The sequence below is a fragment of the Mauremys reevesii genome, linkage group 8 (assembly GCF_016161935.1).
Source record: "Mauremys reevesii isolate NIE-2019 linkage group 8, ASM1616193v1, whole genome shotgun sequence".
Lineage (NCBI taxonomy): Eukaryota > Metazoa > Chordata > Testudines > Geoemydidae > Mauremys > Mauremys reevesii.
The window spans coordinates 20,447,768-20,467,431 of NC_052630.1; the positions used below are offsets into that span (position 1 = coordinate 20,447,768).

The 19,664-nt window shown below is 48.6% G+C and overlaps 1 protein-coding gene across 1 annotated transcript in view; it reads right to left on the reverse strand.

Annotated features, from left to right (window-relative positions):
• STK10 (serine/threonine kinase 10) overlaps positions 1 to 19,664 on the reverse strand; it is an 81,905-nt gene that overhangs the window by 18,259 nt on the left and 43,982 nt on the right. Inside the window, exons 3-9 of the mRNA XM_039484186.1 lie at positions 14,367 to 14,415; positions 11,089 to 11,238; positions 8,702 to 8,774; positions 7,617 to 7,811; positions 7,390 to 7,471; positions 4,950 to 5,084; positions 754 to 1,332 (exon numbers count right to left, since the gene is read on the reverse strand). Of these exons, the coding sequence (XP_039340120.1) occupies positions 754 to 1,332; positions 4,950 to 5,084; positions 7,390 to 7,471; positions 7,617 to 7,811; positions 8,702 to 8,774; positions 11,089 to 11,238; positions 14,367 to 14,415 (1,263 nt within the window). The remainder of the gene's footprint in view (positions 1 to 753; positions 1,333 to 4,949; positions 5,085 to 7,389; positions 7,472 to 7,616; positions 7,812 to 8,701; positions 8,775 to 11,088; positions 11,239 to 14,366; positions 14,416 to 19,664) is intronic.

The following is a 19,664-nucleotide window of genomic DNA, read 5'->3' on the forward strand; positions in this document are numbered from 1 at the left end:
TATGTCAGCTTCATGTTTCCTGCTGATTTACCAAAGACTATAATTAGTTGCAGAATGTAAAACCTTAACTAGATTTCACTGGCTTGGAATCTGTGAGCGTCAAAGAAAAGAGCATGTAACATACAGTAGCAACACTGAGAAAGTACATGTTTAAAGGAAGTAGCAGTTAGGCTAATTCCCCGTACCACAGATTAATTCATTACACACCATACAACCTCTGTTTCCAGGTACGTTATCTGCCCTTAAACAAAGCTACTCCCCAGCGTATGGGGTTGGACCCATTTCAAACTCTATTGCTGAAATCTTTGGCTGGAGACTGGAATTATTTTGTGGCTTGGTGTTTATTACAGTGTCACCTGCCTGGAAACTGAAACCTGGGCGCTTTGACGAGTTTATATGATTGCCTCTGCTGGGATGATAATTTGCTGATCCTTCCTGCAGCGTTCAGCATTTAAACACAAAGCAAAAACAAATCCCTGCACTATTAATCTTTATCTACCCCACCCATCACCAGGGTATCTGGATCCCCCATTAACATGATACACTAGGGACAACTCCCTTTTTCTTCCCTGGCGAAAGATCATCACCATCCTAAGGGGGGGAAAAAAACCCCAAAGTTTGCCAGGTGCATCAGGAAAAGTGGCTGTCTGGAAAGAGTCAGGGAAGTCTAACAGGATCTCAATGCCGAGGTCTGAATATTGAGTTCCAGATTAAAATCAACTTTTAATCTTTGATTAATGCCCCCTACCTTACCTTCAGGGACAGCGATCCACTCTCCCTGTTAAGGGACAGATCAGCAGACAGAGAGACGGTGAGGTCCATGCTTTCCGAAGCAGAAGTGCTGCCAGAATCCGAATCCCTCTTGGACCTACTGCTGGCAAACTGAAAAGGAGAATCCAAATTCCCATTGGCAAGTTTTTCCCCAGCCGCATTTTCCAGGTGGCTGCTCTCTGGCCAGTTCCCAATGCTCTTACGGTCTTTGTTCACTGGCTCCAGGTCCTTTCTTTGGTGGCTTCTCTCCTCCATTGGATTAACCTTGTCATCCAACAGTCCTGACTGGGGGTTGGTGATTGGTTCTTCCTGGGTGCTGGGAGCTGTTCTGCTATACTCCGTCCTGGACGACTCGGAGCTGCTGGTGGTTTTCATGGAGTTCTCGCTGCCGATCCCTTCATCTGAGAGTCTGTTTCTCTGCCTGTCTACAGTCTTCTTGGCCGCCTCCATGGACAATTTGGGTCCATTCATCTCCAGTGGGGAGGGGGATTCTGGAGGTTTCTCCCCCTCAAAACTCAGCTGACTCACCTCGGAGGGGCCTCGCTTGTGAGTCCCAGAGGGCTGAAAGGACAGGGAAGAGAGATGGGACAGAGCTGAGGCACACACAGCATCAGAGTGAAACTCAGATCACACAAGCGAGGAGACCCAATGGAGCACCTGAGCAACACAAGACTGGGTGCTTCTTAGTGAAAGATGCACGTCTACCACTCTCACTAATGCACTGAATTGGTATTCCTCCTGCAGACCCCCACCTCTTTATATTAACTTACCTTCACAAGAGAGAAGCCCACATGCTTTAGGACTCAGCTAGCCATTAGCTGCATGGGGCTTTGAAAGAAAGGTCTCCCCGGGGTCATTATGTTGCATTATTGTTCCCCATGGGAGGTTTAAAACACTTTACCCTTGAGGCATGTGGTACTGGCCACCATCAAAGTCTGATAAGACTAGACGGACCACTGGCCTTATGCAATATGTTCATTCCTCTCAAACTCTCCTCCCCAGAGCCAGGACATTCTGGGGCTGTGCCTGGGCCCTGAGATGCCGCAAGGTTCACATATCAGATCAGTGGCATGCACAGGTCTGGTTTGCACCAGTCAGACTCTAGTTAGCCTGGGGAGGAGGGTCAGAAGTTTAGGAAAACTGCCGCCCCCATTCTAACAAAGTGTTATGATGAATTCTGCCACCATGTGGTCCAGCAAAGGGAGTCCACGGGCAGAGCCTGCATTCTGGGGAGGAGTGATGGTTTGAGTCCCGATGTCAATGCTGTACACCTGGGCTCAGCAGGCAAAGAGCACCTGGACTATTTGGATCTGGAGCTGCAGGTCCTAGCCACATGCGTTGACATCAGCATTTTCCAGAGGCCTGTCACAGTGTAACATGGAAGGACAATACTCCTTATGGCCCACGAATAACCAACACCATAGGAGACCCAGAGGAGCTGTATTGCTCCACTAGAGCTGGTTTCCATGTTATCAATCCTTGCACGGGGAAGCAGGGCGTTGCTAGGTGATCCCTTTGGCAGACAGCTAACAGCAAGGCACAGGGAAGAGTTACCCCATTGTCCCTTCATTCTGCCAGCTCCTTTTAAGCTACACCCACACTGCACACCACAGGCAGCAGCGTGTAGGGTATGCGTAGCTACATGCTGCAGTGAAAAGCAGGTTGTGTCCATACTATGATGTGTAGCTACACGGGACAGCAAAAGGCTGCCTGAGCCTTTCTCCACTACCAGAGCCTCTCTTGCAGCAATGGGAAGGCAGTGGGGCACGACACTGCTACAAGGAGCAGTGTAAATGGGGGAAAACGCTACTTGGATGTGCAGAGAGCCATGCAGGGTACATAGCCTGAAGCTCTGGAGTGTCTTTAGATGCCTAAGTAGTGCTTCAGCATCTAGACTGCTATTTATACCCGTGCTAGGGATGTGTGCAGTGTATATACTTCACACGCTGCCATAAGGAGTGTGCAGTGTAGATGCATCTTTAGACACTGCAAGTGCTGTAGCCAAGTGGCTTTTGCTCCAGGAGCTTTCCTGGGAGAAGCTGTGATTGTGCAGGAGAAATGGACCCAGGCCCAGTGTGTTTAGCTGGGTTTTGCTCTTGAGCTCGTACGGCTGTGAAATCCTGGCAAGGCAGTTTGAGTTCTTTCCCAAGATACCATGCTCAGCCCAGACTGCTGCTGCTCTCTTCTCTTGGCTAACACTGGGTTTTAATAGCTCCTCTTTTGGAGCTGGGTCCAATTTCAACTGTGATCCTGCAGTGGGAATTTAAATCCCTCTTGGATCAGAAAAATCCTGACATCCTGCTGGCATCTCTCCCACAAAGGTTCTGGGATGGCCACATTCTGACCTGTTCTGTGCTCCTCGGTGTGACCTGTCTCAAGGAACCCCCTGGCAGCACATCATGAACCGGAACCCAGTGCTGACAGAATGATGCTAACACAGTCAGCAGTGTCCTGATCCCAGAGCAATCGGCTGTTGCTTCAGCTACCACTGACAACAGCACTGCATAACTGGAGGGGGGTCAGCAGAGGGGAACGCCTTTCCTGCCCTTGGAGCCAGCTAGCCAGTCCGCACTAGTGCTGCCGTCCTGCTGAAAGCTCGGCATTACCACCAGCAGCAACAATTGTGGGTTCCTCCTCTCAAGGGAAAACTTGGCGTTCCCTCCAGCTGCATTATTTTCCAGTACCCTGGGCAGGCATGGAACTGCGGTCCCCACCCCTAACTTCCTGTCCACCTGAATGGACTTAATAAGGCAGCAGCTTTTCCTCAATGGGAGTCTGAGGCAGAGATGGTTAAAAAAAAAAAGAGGCTATTAGTTCTCTATTATAATTAGAGATCTCTATCTAGATCTTAAATCTTTACTATGTGTTTTATTTATGTTGGGAAAAAAGACAGTCACTGTTTGCAAGCAATTAAATCTATTAGGGCCCTAATTCCACCCTTAGACAAACTTGCACAACCCTCACTGACTTCAGGAGGAATTGATCTGCAAGAACAGAATTTGGCTCAAAACAACGTAGCTCACAAAGATTAGAGTTTACAAAATATAGTGATCAAATCTCTCACATTGAGCCTTTGATTCATCTGCAAACCTCAGCCCATGCTTACAAAATTTGAAGTACATGAGGTAAGGTATTTGTGATAGTATATCTGTATGGAATGGCAAAATCCGGCCCTGTGTGATACAACATTGTGTGACAGAGGATGGAGTTTGAAACCAAGTTCATAATTTCTTTGACAAAGGATTTCTGGTGATAATATGATGAGGTACAACAAGGACAAGTGCAGAGTCCTGCACTTAGGACGGAAGAATCCCATGCACTGCTACAGACTAGGGACCGACTGGCTAGGCAGCAGTTCTGCAGAAAAGGACCTAGGGGTTACAGTGGACGAGAAGCTGGATATGAGGCAACAGTGTGCTCTTGTTGCCAAGAAGGCTAATGGTATTTTGGGCTGTATACGTAGGGGCATTGCCAGCAGATTGAGGGACATGATCATTCCCCTCTATTCGGCATTAGTGAGGCCTCATCTGGAGTACTGTGTCCAGTTTTGGGCCCCACACTACAAGAAGGATGTGGAAAAACTGGAAAGAGTCCAGCAGAGGGCAACAAAAATGATTAGGGGGCTGGAGCACATGACTTATGAGGAGAGGCTGAGGGAACTGGGATTGTTTAGTCTGCAGAAGAAAAGAATGAGGCGGGATTTGATAGCTGCTTTCAACTATCTGAAAGGGGGTTCCAAAGAGGATGGATCTAGACTGTTCTCAGTGGTACCAGATGACAGAACAAGGAGTAATGGTCTCAAGTTGCAGTGGGAGAGGTTCTGGTTAGATATTAGGAAAAACTTTTTCACTCAGAGAGTGGTGAAACACTGGAACGGGTTACCTAGGGAGGTGGTAGAATCTCCTTCCTTAGAGGTTTTTAAGGTCAGGCTTGACAAAGCCCTGGCTGGGATGATTTAGTTGGGGACTGGGTCCTGCTTTGAGCAGGGGGTTGGACTAGATGACCTCCTGAGGTCCCTTCCAACCCTGAGATTCTATGATTCCTTTCAATCCCGACAGTTTCCTGCAGCAACTTTGTCCTGCAGCTCTCTCAGCCTGCACCTTTACAGCCATTTTACAGGAACTTTCCACCCTCTAAGAAATAGGAGAGGCTGAGTGGAGGGAGAGAACAGGACTTACAGATAGAGGTTCCGATGATTCATCCTCTTCTCCTTCCTCCCGATTGTCTTCGATTTCCTCCATCACTTCGGCCTTCGCCTCCGCCACCAGCTCGCGCAGGGCTCGGTTGCTGGTGACCTTGTTAACGAAGGAATGCTGCAAAAACCCGATCACACACGTGTTAGAAAGATTCCCACCTCTGAACAGGCCATGTCAGAGCACACTGGGGCAAACAGACTCAGTTTATCTTCCATTTCTAGTCAGTTTCTAAGGCCCTCGCCAGTTAGCTAGCATTACTAGCTTTCCTGGGTTGAAATAAGCCCAATCCGCCTTGCCGGCGCCATGGATTCAAATGTCCTGCCAGAGATCAGAAAGCCTGGCAGTTAAAGACAGTTTCAGCCGTTAGCTGTGCCTATTTGTGGATATAAATTCAGAGCTTTATGTTGTTTTGAACTCAGTTTTGTGTGATACGAGCAGGGGCGGCTCTAGGTATTTTGCCACCCCAAGCACGGCAGGCAGGCTGCATTTGGCGGCTTGCCTGCGGGAGGTCTCCGGTCCCGCGGATTCGGCGGCACACCTGCAGGAGGTCCACCGAAGCCGCGGGACCAGGGACCCTCCACAGGCATGCCGCTGAAGGCAACCTGCCTGCCGCCCTCGCAGCGATCGGCAGAGTGCCCCCCGTGGCTTGCCACCCCAGGCACGCGCTTGGTGTGCTGGTGCCTGGAGCCGCCCCTGGATGCGAGGTCGGAGGGACTGCATGTGGATACAAATGTCCTAAACACTACGCAGCCCTGCAAAATACATTTACCAAACAGAGCAACAGAGGCATTTAAACAAAAGGCACTTGCTGCAGTAGAGATACGGTACGATGCCCTCTCCTTGACACCGAATGACTCGGGAGTGTCTCCGTGATGCATGCATGGTGTGGGTCTCATCTGAAGGAGAATGGCATCTTTAAGAACCATGTGTGTAAACAGAGTGGAGAGATGTGTAATGGAAATTGCAGTCAAAACCCTAGGCACACACAAAGCATGCATTTGTGCTAAGCTTCATCAAGAGGCCAGGGACTGTATTGTATACTTCCTGTTATTGACTAAGGTAAACACACCCCCAGTAGAACTTTTCTGGGTGGCAAACCACAGGCTAGCACACTCTCTCATCCACTCAGGGTTATTAGGCCAGAACTATCAATTTTCCAGATCAGAAGCTGATTTAAAGAGGCACATTACATACCAAATGAAATGCTCATCAGTCAAACAAAACCACATGACTGACCACTGTGGAGAGTGTGAAGCAAGAAGAAGATATGCCAGCACCACATACAAGTTATTCAGATAGGCAGTAAAAAGCATTTAACATTTTTGAAGGGTGAAGATGTGAATTTAACTTCAAACAGCATCTGACACCTTGGAATGTCTGGGAAATCAAAGCCCATTCCTGCTCCCATTGGAGTCAATCGCAGTTTTGTCATTGGCTTCAATGGGAACAGCTTTTGAATGCTGTAGTGCCCAAAACGTAGCAGGCACTTTCCAAACAGAGGATGAGATTGTCCCTGCCCCAGAGTACACAATCTAAAAGAGAGACGGGGGAGGAGATGGCAACAGGCCTACACTTTGATCGTTAGACTTCATATGGATATTCTGTACAAAAGGCCAATGCTTCTGAGTGAAGCAGCTAGACGTCAGGAAGTGACAGATTAAGATGGCCTGTGCAACCTTAACACTGACCCTTCTGTGTCTACACCACGGAAATCCACTGTATAATCAAATGCCATTCCCTCCTCAGGATCCTACAGCCATCCTGGGCTAGAGTGTGAACTCTCCAGTTGCTGATCAGCCCCAGGCTCCGGTCGTTGGTGTTTAAACATTCAGATTATTTTCCATTTCCAGTTTATGGCAGAAGCTTCTCCCGGGACAATCCCCCCAACTAGGTCATCTGGCAACTGCAATATCTTGCCCCCTCCAGACATTCAGGTGACCAGACAGGATAGTGTTGTAGGAAGCCAGCCCTAAAGGCACTGCATGAATCAGTCAGTAGTGGATGCTAAACAACTTACAACCTCTACCCCAAATACTATGTACATCACTCCCACTCCTCGATGATCTTTGGCTAAGAAGGACCCCAAGCATTACTCCTAAATTACTGTCTGTTGCACAAGTGCACAGGGCATTCTGGTCATACCAGAGAGTTTGTCCAGGCACAGCCTTTAAACAAGCAGACACAACAAAACTCGTAGCTCAGTCTGCCTGTAAGAGGGTGTTACCAGCACAGCGAGAGACCCTGGAGAAGTACAAGTGGACTATAAAACTAGGGAAGACCAGTAAGTTTTGCTTAAGACAAGGTTTGGGACGTGCGTAGGTTACTTAGACATGTGGAGTGCTTAGCAGACTCCCCAACAAGCTAAACATGCAACACAAAGGCCAGTCTGAAGGGGTCAGCTCCCTTGAGGACATCTGCCTACCTCCAGTAGCTGTGCTGCACTTGGCCGAGTCTCAGGGTTCTTATCAAGTGCCGTCTTCAGGAAGTCTTTGAACTCTGGAGACCTTAAAACACATAATGATTGGCAAGGAACTCCCTGGATGGAGTCTGCATAGCATGCAGCACAAACAGCTGAGCCCAGCATCACTGGGAAGCCACAGCAAAGAGCTTCCGTGCTCTCATACATGCGGTAGTCGTTTGTCTTCTTACCATTTAGAAGGGCAGTTGAGCGTGGGAGGGTCAGACTTGGCAATCTTCAGCAGGACTCGCATGGGGTTGAGTTCATGGTGAGGGGGCTCTATCTGGGCCATTTCTATCAGCGTTATACCCAGGGACCAGATGTCAGCCTTGTAGTCATAGGGAGTGTCCTTCATGGTTTCACACATCACCACCTCAGGGGCCATCCTGCGAGGGAGAGCACAAGGGGGAGTGGGGATTGTCTGAGGCATCACTGCTACCAACACAAGCATGTCTCCAAGAGTAGCCTGACTGCACACAAGCCCCAGGAGTCAGTATTTAAACTCTCTCATCGATGTGCAGCACTGCACCTTCACCTTAAACAGGACGTCACAGCTAGCCAAGGGGGAACAGCAGCTTTCCCACGGTTTGACAAGACCCATATTTCCCCTCCTTCCCCCCCATTCCCAAATCAGCTGAGACAGCCTAGGCAGTCTGTGAAAACCTCCAGGGCAGTGACATCTGGCATGGATGCTGCTTCAGACAATAAATTAATGCTCATTGATCCCATTCCTTCAGCACAAGGGTGATTTAGAGATTAAATTCCTGGAGTGAGTTGTGGCTCCCATGCACTTGGAGCTGCTTCAAAGAACATTCCACCATATGTGGTGGGGGAGGAGGAAGGAGAGAGAGCACATGTCCCAGATTCCACCCACTTCCAAGTTGTAGGAATTGCACTGGGTTGGAGGGAGGGGTGCCATTCCAACAGAAGACTATTCTGAAGTGCATTCCTGTTTGTCTCCAGCTGCCCCAACACACTCCTTGCTGCCCCTTTACGATATACACAGTTGGGGAGACTCTTGAGAGCAGAGAGGATACGGAACAGGTATTTTAGTGATTTTTTTCTTAAGATTTCTGAACATATGCTAAAATCCTCCAATCCATACCTGATAAGGCAACCTGGTTAAGTGGACCCTACGTTCCTCACATCCTCATCCCTAGCAAGACAATGTTATACTCTAGATTTCCGGTCTGACCTCCAAAAGGTGCTGAAAATGCACCGCTCCCACTGAATTCACCTTTCAACATAAGGCTGCTGAACAAGCCAGTTTACTCACCAGTAAGGGGTCCCGATGAAGGAATCTCGTCTCTGCAAAGTTTTAATGTTTTTGGCAGACACTCCAAAGTCAGCTGCAAAGAGATTAATCACATTAGATGCTCTAAAAGAACCAAAATGCCTTTCAGAATTGTAAAGCAAAGGCAAGAGTGCTGTGTAGTATGAATATGCATCCTCTCTAGACCAAAGATTGTGACGTAAATGTACCTCTGAGTGCATGAGTTCCTTCCATCCGTGAGGCCCTAAGAATGTTCGCCTAAGAATATTTCTCCAGGTTAATGGACCTCTTTACAAGACATGAAAGAGCAGATACTCCATGCAAGCCCATTTGCTAAGTCTCTTAGAGGCACAATTTGTTAACAAGAAGTCTTACTTTTGAAACAAATAAGGCAAAGAGTCAAAATTACCTCCTTTCCCTTCCCCACAACCCAACAAATGGTAATTATCAAGTGACATTAGCCATCTCCCTCCTGGTTAACAGGAAGCATTCTGTGCCTGCTACAGAAGAGACACTTTAGACAGCACTAACCAACTCAACAAGACTCCCCAAGCAACCTCATGCCCTGGGTGTCCCTAGGCTTCTAATTGCCAGAAGCTGGGAGTGGATAACGGGGATGGTCCACTCAATAATTGCCCTGTTCTGTTCATTCCCTCTGAAGCATCTGGGATTGGCGACTGCTGGAAGACAGGATACTTGGGTAGATGGACCATTGATCTGACCCAGTATGGCCAATCTCATGACTCTAAGAGATCATCAGTTTTGCTCTCATTCCAGCCCAGCCCCTCATTGTGGTTCTTAGTCTCTCTGGAAGATTCCTTCCCCCATCCCATCATATATCCTTTAAGGAGCTGACTTAGAAGGGTCAAGTGATTCTGGGTTGCTGATGTGAATGTGGCCCAAGGCCATAGGAAGATTTAAATGGTTGCCTGTTCACTGGTTCACATGTAATTAACTGGAACAGATCTCAGTCCTGTTCCCAGACACATCATAAAAGCCTACCATCACTACCAGCACCATCATTCCTGTTGGCAGCCTCAAGAGAGAGGCCTTGTACAATATGGGCTGGGCTGCAGAGAATGAATTGCCTCTGATCCCTAAGGAGTAGAGGAAGGTCAATTCAACTCAGGCTCACAGCATGTTGGCAGAGCAGCTCTTTAGGGAAGCCTGCCCTGCCTTGTACCAGGCCTGTTCTGTGGCTAGAGGAATTAGTCCAGTCTCCAGCCGTGCCAGTCTGGCACCTTACTCCAGCACTTAGATTCTCCTGGGAAAGGGGAGACTGTAGAACACTGCCTATTTTTGCTTTGCACATGTTTCACACCCAAAGTACAATTTCTGGGCATCCTGCAAGATGTGAAACAAAACAAACAGTGATTAAAATAACAGCAGAACGAGTGACTGGACAGAAGAGAGATGCCCTACATGTAATACAACTCCATTCCTTTTGCTATTGTAACCACGATTGCAGAACAGCAGGAAAATTCTGCAAGTGTTGGCATCACTTGTGATACATTTTTCAGTGGAGAATTCATAATTCATGATCCAAAGCCGCTGCTTGACCCTGAGTGACTGTTCAACAAGCCAGCGTGTTACAGTACCCCTGAAGACATTCAGGCGGAAGACCTGGTGAAGCAGTTTCCTGAAGGATGTGCAAGCCGGACCAACACTTCCTCCCCGTAGGAAGTCCCCTTACATGAGAGCTGATGGTGAAAAGAGAGACATGCTCCCCTTCTTCATTTCCGTCTCCCATTTGCTCAGCTGCCAAACCTGAGCTTCAGGTTAAAGAAAATCTACAGAGCAGCATGTTTCTCAAAGCTGAGTTGCAGCCAGTAGGCAGCCAGTGCTGCTCAAGCAGCAGCGACTTCATTCCTTCCAACTGTCTTCCTTCCATTCTAGCTTTCTGCCCCAGCAGTGTGCAGAAAATTTCCCAGCATCTTTACTTCCACCAGATATTAAGTAAACTCCTCAGATTAAACACACTGGCTAGTTTCACAGCAGATTTTGCCTCCCAAGCATGTATCCTACTGAGTGACATCAAGCCTGCCCCCTTCCTCCTATAACCAGACCCAATCGATAAGGATGAGAAGCAAGGCTTCAGAGCAGGAGACCCTTACAAACCAGTGCACATTACCCCTCTCCCATTGGAGGGATATTTTGCCTTTGAAAAAATGTCAACCTTAAGTTTTGTTTCTGACGTACAGATAACAACCAAGGCTTCTTAAAATGTGGCTTGTAAGAGACTATGCACAGTTACTAAGAGTTTATTACAATACGGTCACAAGTACAGCAAAGCTACTCAGCGGAGACTGAATCGCCACCAATTCAGAATTATACACCTAGCAAGCATGCACCCATCTTCTCTCTCTGTGACACCCCAACTAAAAGCTCACCGAGTTTGATATCTCCATCCTGGGTCAGAAGTACATTGCCTGCCTTTAAGTCACGGTGGATGATCTTTTTACTGTGGAGGTAGACAAGAGCCTCTAACATCTGGCGGCAAATCACTTGAATCTGGGGTTCCGTCAGGCCTCGATCCAACTCTGCAGAGAGACAGCAGTTAAACCAAGAGGGGATTAGAGAGGCTTCACTTGAGCTACAGATTCAGCCTGTGACCCAGACCCTGTGCAGCAGACTGTATATGGCCACTATACATCTGTTAGGTCAGTGGGACACCAATACAAATCGCTCTAGTATTGAGAAAGTTAATTCCCTAAGCTCACAGCACAATATTCCCACATGCTTTCAGAACAGGGATACTATTGAACCCCCCCGGGACACATGTGGGTCAACTGGCATGAGAGCATCACAGATGATGCACACATTTCCCTTTGAGGGAAACCTATAGATCAGTCATCCTTGGAATCCTAAAAGGGAGTCTGATTTCCCACCTTGAGGGCTGGACACAAGTACTCACCACTGGGGCACTGTGGAGAGAACAGACCTGAACTCTAATTGCAGGAGACACCAGAATCTGCACTGGGATTACTGATTTGCACACTAAGGCAAGGAGGACTGCAATCCTTGCCCCAAACAGTGAGAAGCTGGCCACAAGGCAGTGTGGGCACAGGGAGAGACATGACCTGAGTGGTGCTAGGCCTAGTCAACAGACACGTGCACAATTCATATACATTTGTCGGCCCAACTACAGCAGCCTTCTATTTCTGCAGCTTGTTAGGATGCCCAAAAAACAAAGTTATGCTCCTGTGCGCTCTCCCCCACCCATCAGGGAGATCCTCACTCTGTGACCTTTATCCCAAGGCACCATCTCAGCAAACCATCTACCTAGCAGAATGTTGAGAAGAGTCAGGCCTCCACTCCCCTCTCCCCACCCAGCCTCCTTGTGTTAAACTTCCCTCTGTGCCCAAAGTTTAGTAAAAAACGGACAACACTGGAACCTGCAGATCCGGGCAGCTGGAATAGATGTAGATGTGTTCCGGGCAGCTAGAATAGCCTATTGTACACCAAAGGAGGGGGCAGACTCAAGGACTGAAGGGAGCTTATGTTAAGTAGAACAGCCATTCATTCAAAGCCAAGGAACTTAATCGCAGAATCAGAGAAAAAGATGCTGGTTCAGCTGTTTTGTTCTTCTCCCTGCTTTTCCACCTCCCCCTTCCCTTCAGTAACTCAAAGCTGGAGATTTTCAGTGACCCTCAGCTACGAGTCTGGCCGAACCAAGGCTTTCACTGCACAGCTGTTCAGGCAAATGTAAATGGTCATGATTTTCCCACCTCTCTTGTTTTCCAGACCACCTCTACTGTTAACCTTCTTGGGACTGATTTACTCACATGGGCAGCAGCCTTTCCCGATCCCCAATCACCTATTTAATATACCCTGATACTGGTAACAATGGAACTGGGAGATTATGGCAACATCACCATCCCTTGGCTTGTACGGCCAGGCCAGTCAGTTAGGATTTCATAATACCTGTTTTCTCCCTCCTCCATTCTAAACCATATCCTCTGCAAGGCTGGCTGCCTATGAAACAGGAGATACCAGACCTGATCAGACAAGAGTCTAGGGCCCCAAGAGACTTAGGTGGGTTGGAGCTCTCTTGCCCCGCTGGGACCTACCATTCAGCTGGAAAGCTCAACCACAGCAAATCCACACCACAGCCCCAGCACTGTGAGTGCAGCTTCGCGGCAGAGACTGCATCGTCCCTTATCAACCAGGCATCCTTGCCCCCGAACACGGACGCCAGGCTACCATAAGATGTGGTGATTTGGACACCACAGCAGAACACTGCAGTTCTTTCGGCAAGTTTCCTGAATTAGGCACATGTTTCCAATTTGCAGACTGGGAACGGAAAGTGACGAGCCTGGGCTCAGCACACTTCCGCAGCAGAAAACAGTCAGATCTTCATGAACACTGCGGGGAAAAAACCCCAGGAGAAAGTGACCAAAGTCGAGGTTGTGACCTTGTTCCACAGTCTCTAGATGAGCAGAGACCAGGAGCACTGTTCTCTCTCTCCAGCAGGGGTAGGGTGACCAGACAGCAAGTGTGAGAAGTCGGGACAGAGGGTGGGGGGTAATAGGAGCCTATATAAGAAAAAACACCAAATATGGGGACTGTCCCTATAAAATCGGGACATCTGGTCACCCTAAGCAGGGGGAGCCCCCTTTTTTTTTTTTTTTTAAGGGAGAGATTGTGTCTTCATATAGGTATGTACTGTGCCCGGCACAATGGGGCTGACATGCCAATGGGGGCTGCTGCGTGCAACTGTGCTGCTCTAGCTGACATCAATATGCTTCATAGCACTCAAAGGTCAGCTCCTCTCAACTAGAGGCAGGGCCCATGCAGAAGGGAGGAGTTAAAGTGATGGCTTCATGGCCTTAATGTAAGGGCCTGTCTACACCGGCAATTAACAGCACCCCAACTTTCTCGCTCGGAGTGTGAAAAACCACCCTCCCGAGTGCAGCAAGTTGCAGCGCTGTAAAGCGCCAGTGTAGACAGTGCCCCAGCACTGGCAGCTACGCCCCTCGTGAAGGTGGTTTTTTAAGAGTTTTGGGAGAGCTCTCTCCCAGTGCCACGTCATTGTCAGTGTAGACTAGCCCTTGGTCTCAGTTTAACACTAGCTGTTTCAATGGATTACTGATGCTAGGGGTGGAAGGAGACTTGGAGAGACTCAATGTCAATGACACCCAGATTAACAGCTAAACCCCTTTTCCTTTTACCGGAGGGCTTTCTTTAGGAGTATACAAGTGACATGGTATCAGTGTGCTTATAAATGGGGTCCCAAACAGACCTCCTCAGGCAGGAAGTATTATAGGCACCCATCCCCCCTAAAAATTACCTCCACCCCACTGCTTGCCAATACTGAGCAATCTACAGACCATGCAGCAGACTGACACACGGATCTCGGAAGATGCCAAGAGGCTGCCGCAATAAACCTAGCCAACACGCAGATTACGGAGGAGAGGCAGAGGCTCCATAGTTAAGGCTGCAGCAGGGTTTCTATTTAGTTACACAGAAAACCACGACCCACCACCCTACAAAAGCCATGCAAGGAGCCACACCCTGGGAGGGTAGTGGAGGATGTCGCGTCTGCTGCTAAGGAGCACAGGAACATTACATGAAGAGGAGGGAGCTGCCCTGCAGTCCTTCGGCTGCAGATTTCTCTGTCTCCAACATATCCCTAGTCAAAGTAAGGATATTGATTTGCGGCACTTACCTAGCATGACAGCATCCACTGCCCCACCAGGGCAAAACTCAATCATGATCTAGCAAAACAAAGAGATAGGGGTTAAAATCAGTTATAAACAGAGATCTGAAACCTGTATTTCTGAGTACAGCCCACGTGACAGGGAAAAGGGAGCAAAGGGGCTTGTGTTGGAGCCAAACCTACTTCCCCCACCCCACTCAAACAAGACTAGCTCTTGGTAACCCTCTGCACTGTTCAGATTTATTCACCATTCTTGCAGCAGCACAGAGACACTCGGTGGTTTTTGTTAGCCAGAGTTTTATTCCTGATGCTACAAAACCGTAAGTTCTACATGTGCCATGTTCTCCCTGGAGTGAGAGATCTCGCAGGCAATCATGGCACAGAATCCACATGGCACTCTGTTGTTCCCAACAGAAAGGGCGTACACACACACAGAGCACATCCCTCCGAGAGCTTCCCTGAGGTCCCTCCGACCCACAATCTGAGGAAGCAGGACAGAGCTTTGCTTGGCTACAGTGACGGAAGTTTTGTTTTCTTATTACGCTGACACGCACGTGAATCAAAGCCAGTCTAGACCCTCATACCTGGAGGCCCATCTGGAGCAGCCTTAAGGTTTCAGTTCCGTCTTCATGTTTGTTTACAGCTTTTGATGGCCGCTGGGAACAGGGGCTGTTCCATCCAGAGCTCTGGACTTGCCAACAGGATGAGATAGCTGTCATACCAGAGAGCTGATGTGGCTGGAATTACTATGTCACTTTTTTTTTTTTAAAGGGGCTTTTTTACGTTTGGTTTTGATTGCTCCATAGTTAGCAGCCTTCTCCTGATTTTATAAGTGATTTGAGGAAAAACATTTCAGTACAGAGCTGTAGTCAACTGCCAGATCTTTGTTACCTCCACTATGGAGGAGGTACTATGTATCTGCTGGTATCCCAGCATCCTCCTGCACCATCACCACCACCCTTCAAGGCCGAGTCCCAGAAAGTTAGGTTGACCCAGCTACGTCACTCAAGGATGTGAAAAATTCACACCCCTGAGAGACGTAGTTAAGCTGACCTAAGCCCTAGTGTAGACAGCACTAGGTCGCTGGAATAATTCTTTCCTCGAACTAGCTACTTCCTCTTGGAGAGGTGGATTTACTACAGCGATGGAAGAACCCTGTCTAGTACAGGCATAGCCACAGTGACTAACCTTCTGGCATCCCCTCACCCAGTGCTGCTTCTTAATCTGTTGGTATGATCACTGCTGAAGAGCCGGGCCCTGCGCCAATAGCCCAGTGGTGTGAGACAAGACAAATCTCCCACATGTGGTACAAAGCTGCAGCCACCAGGCTAGCTCTCCTTGCTGTGCTGCTGCTCACGCAGCCGCCAAGATGCTACTTGTGGAAAGTGCCAGCAGAAGCCATGTGGATACCATATTTCCATGCAGAAAGCTAAGAGGCTTTCCAAATTGACTGGCAAATGCTAATACGACTGCAGCCTGGCTAGTGATTTACTCCTCTCAAGAACAAAAGCCTCTACTTAGCAGGATTAGGCACAATAATGGATTAGTGCCGTCTGAGATTACGCCTCAGCGGGTTGCAGTGCTAGATGATCACGCAACTGTGCCCTTCAGGAGATCCCAAGCAAAGAGGCTGCAGCACTGGAGACTCAGAATCACATAAGACCGCTTTGCTGTATGTTGGAGAGGGATCTCATCCAGGTTGGTGGGTCCAAAGTTGGGCCACCCAAGCCATCTGGCACTGGTCTGCAGACTGCCTGGGGTTCCACCTCCACCTCCCACCCCCATCCATCTCAGTGAGAATGCTTCCAACACCTTACTTCAAAAAGAGCAGCTCCGTGCCAACAGCCCAGCTCCCCAGAGCAGCCCAACCACCAGAGCGTGTGTTCACAGGACAAAAGTGGGCTCAGGTAAGCAAAGAGTCCGTTTTCAAACTTTCAGGGGCTGAGATAAGGGTATGGAAAGATCCCTTGCACTATAAAACCACCTGACGGTGTCTCTTCATGTCCCAGTACCATACAGGGCAACATGCAGAGAGGTTGAAGGCCAGAGTTTACTTTTGAGGACAATAACCAAATAAGCTAAGCCCCCTTTTAGATGGGGCTACTGAGGACAGAGCTGACTGAACTGCAGCTCCGTGTGGAGCCAGACATTTCATGCTGCGGTAGTACTAATCCACACCGCTTTGAGGAAGGATACTCTTATGGTTAAAAAAGCACAGGACTAGGACTCAGGAGATTTGGGTTTAATTCCCAGCTTTCCAACTGACTCATTGTGCAACTTTGGTCAAGTCACATCCCACTCCTTTTGCCTCAGATTGCACAGGTGTGCAATGGAAATAATACTTCCCTGTTTCCGAGACAGCGTGAGGCATAATCCATTAGTCTCTACAATGCTTTGAGCTCCTCAGACTGAAGGTGCTATAGAATATAAGAACAGCCATACTGGGTCAGACCAGAGAACCATCTAGCCCAGTATCCTGTCTTCCAACAGTGACCAATGCCAGGTGCGTGCCCCAGAGGGAATGAACAGAACAGGTCATCATCAAGTGAGCCATCCGGTCTCCCAGTCCCAGCTTCTGGCAAATCCTTGATAGAGGCAGATAATAGCAACATAACAGATAGCCATTGATGGACCTATCCTCCATGAACTTACCTAGTTCTTTTTAGAACCCTGTTATAGTCTTGGCCTTCACAACATCCTCTGGCAAGGAGTTCCACAGGTTGACTGTGCGTTGTGTGAAGAAATACTTTTTGTTTTAAACCTGCTGCCTATTAATTTCATTTGATGACCCCTAGTCCTTGTGTTATGAGGAGGAGTAAACAACATTTCCCTATTCACTTTCTCCACACCAGTCATGATTTTATAGACCTCTACCATATCTCCCCTTTAGTTGTCTCTTTTCCAAACTGAAAAATCCCAGTCTTATTAATCTCTCCTCGTACGGAAGCTGTTCCATATCTCTAATAATGTTTGTTGCTCTTTTTTGCCCTATAGAAGGGCAATGAACTACTTCGTGTCCCTTACAATCACTGTACAGAGAGCCAGCTGGCACTCAGGAGTCAGTGAGGAAATTGCTCTGGACAGGGTTGAGAGATCCAAGGCAGATGCGGCAGCACTAGGCAAAGTGTCTTCACCTGCAGAGTTGCGAGAAATGAGGCAGAGGCAAAGGCTGGGGAGTAGGCGGATATAAGGTGAATCGATGGAACGAGCCCAGAGAGTTTGAAAACCGGGAGAACAATTTGAAATGCGAGTCACGGAACACACAGGAGGTGAAGAAGCTGGGACAATATGGCCCACATGCTAGCATGAGAAAGGGGTGCAGTTGTGGCATTACCTAGATTGGTGTTTAAAACTGGAGTGTCCCCAGTAGAGTAAAAACGCAGGGGCTGCTCTACTGACACTGTTTCCCTGCCTGCCCCACATCCCCATTTGGTTCATTAGCTCCATATCACAACCCAAGTGAGGCTGGGGCTGCCTCACTTAAACCAGTTACTTTAAGTAGCATTCTCCACCCCATCCATTAGAACAAGCGGATGCAGTTCCATGCATCTGCAAGCCAAGCAATCACATGGGATTCCCCTGCTATGCACAACTGCCAGCGAGGGGAAACTGCCAAAGGGGAAAAAGCACTTCCTCTGGACGGAGCATTAGAGGGCAAAACAATCCAGAATGATGGGGACTGGCATGGAGTTTTGTAGCAGTGGCATGTTCAGTCTCATAATGGGGAAGGATAAGATGCTACGGCTATTGAAAAATGAGAATCCCCCTCTGCTCTTTCCGGGAGCAGCAGTGTCAGAGCAGTACCATCGAGAAGGGATTGGACTCCCTTCATTCATACAGCTCAGCACCACTTACATTGCTTTCATGAAGAAGGCCCAACCAGAAGCTGTCTGTCGTTGCTTGTACTACCAGGCAGCACACCTGGGTTCGGTTCTTGGACCTACCTTCGATCCAGGGTTCACAAACCTCGAGCTCAGCCCAGAAGCTCGAGGTAAGTCAGTCCTACATGGCCTTTGCATAAGGGTCAGTTCAGACTCCCAGTGAGCAGCTATCAACATGCTTCCTGCGCTGTGCCAGAAGGTTCCAGCCACATGCAAGTTCCTCCAGGTCCTCTTCTGGGAGCATCCAGGTTTACTTTTGTAATTTGAATTCTTTTAAGCTGTAAATGGCAGGGGGCAGAGCCCCAAGAAGAGATGGGAACTCAAAGTTCACCCCTGAGGCACTTCACCTGTAAGCAGTCCCACTGATTTAAATGGGCAGAGCAAGTTCTGAGCACCTCACAGTCAGCCCCTTAGGATACGTCTACACAGCAACTAGACACCCGCTGCTGACCTGTGCCAGCTGATCCTGGCTCTAGGCCCCTGCGGAGTGGAAGGATCCCAGACCTTGGGCTCCAGCTCCAACTCAACCCAAACATCTACACAGCAATAAAACAGACCCACAGCCTAAGCCCCACAGGGCCAACCCCAGGTTTTTCTTTGCTGTGTAGACATACCCTTAGACACCCAGATGTTAAACTGGTTGCCAGACCACCCTCCCGCTGGGTTACACCTCCCGCTGAAGCATTTAAGGTCAAAATACTCTAAAGCATCCTCCCTCAAACGCAGTCACTCTTGAAAGAGAGTGGAGTGCCACAGAGCCAGTCAGCTGACACAGGCAGGAAGCGTCATGTGGGGGGTTCTTGTGCAACAGGAGCCTGTCGACACTCCAGCTCCCCAAAGTTCCCTGGGAATGGACACTTGTGTTCCCCAGCACAGGGAGTGGAGGTTGGTCTATAGGTTTGGCCTGGAGAGAGATTACGAGTTTGTATGGGGAATGGAGGAGCGACAAACCCAGCTTTGTTTGGATCAATATTTGGTGTGTTTGACCTTTGCAAAACCTCATTTTGGTTTACAGTATGAGAAGGGGAGGAGGCAAAGAAAGCCAGGAAAGTTAATACATCTGAAACACAGGCTGAGCACAGAGAAAAGGGGGGGGGGGGAAGGCGGGGAGGAAGAGAGCCAGACAATGGGAAACTGGAAGGTTAAAAAAAAAATGCATTTTCAACTAGGCCAGAGATGCTAATGGATAACTAAGGGTCGGGGCTGGTTGGTCTAAACATCTAGAAAGCATTTGTGCTTCTTTCAGCCCTGAAATCTGAGTTTAAACAGTCTAACTCTCACAGTCCCAAATGCATGAAGTCCAATGACCTGAGTTCACCTTTTAGCGCTGGACACACTATCCCATACATTCCGTCCCACAGAATGCCGTGCTGCAAAGCGCACACACACACACACACACACACACACCCTCTCTCTCTCTCAGGAC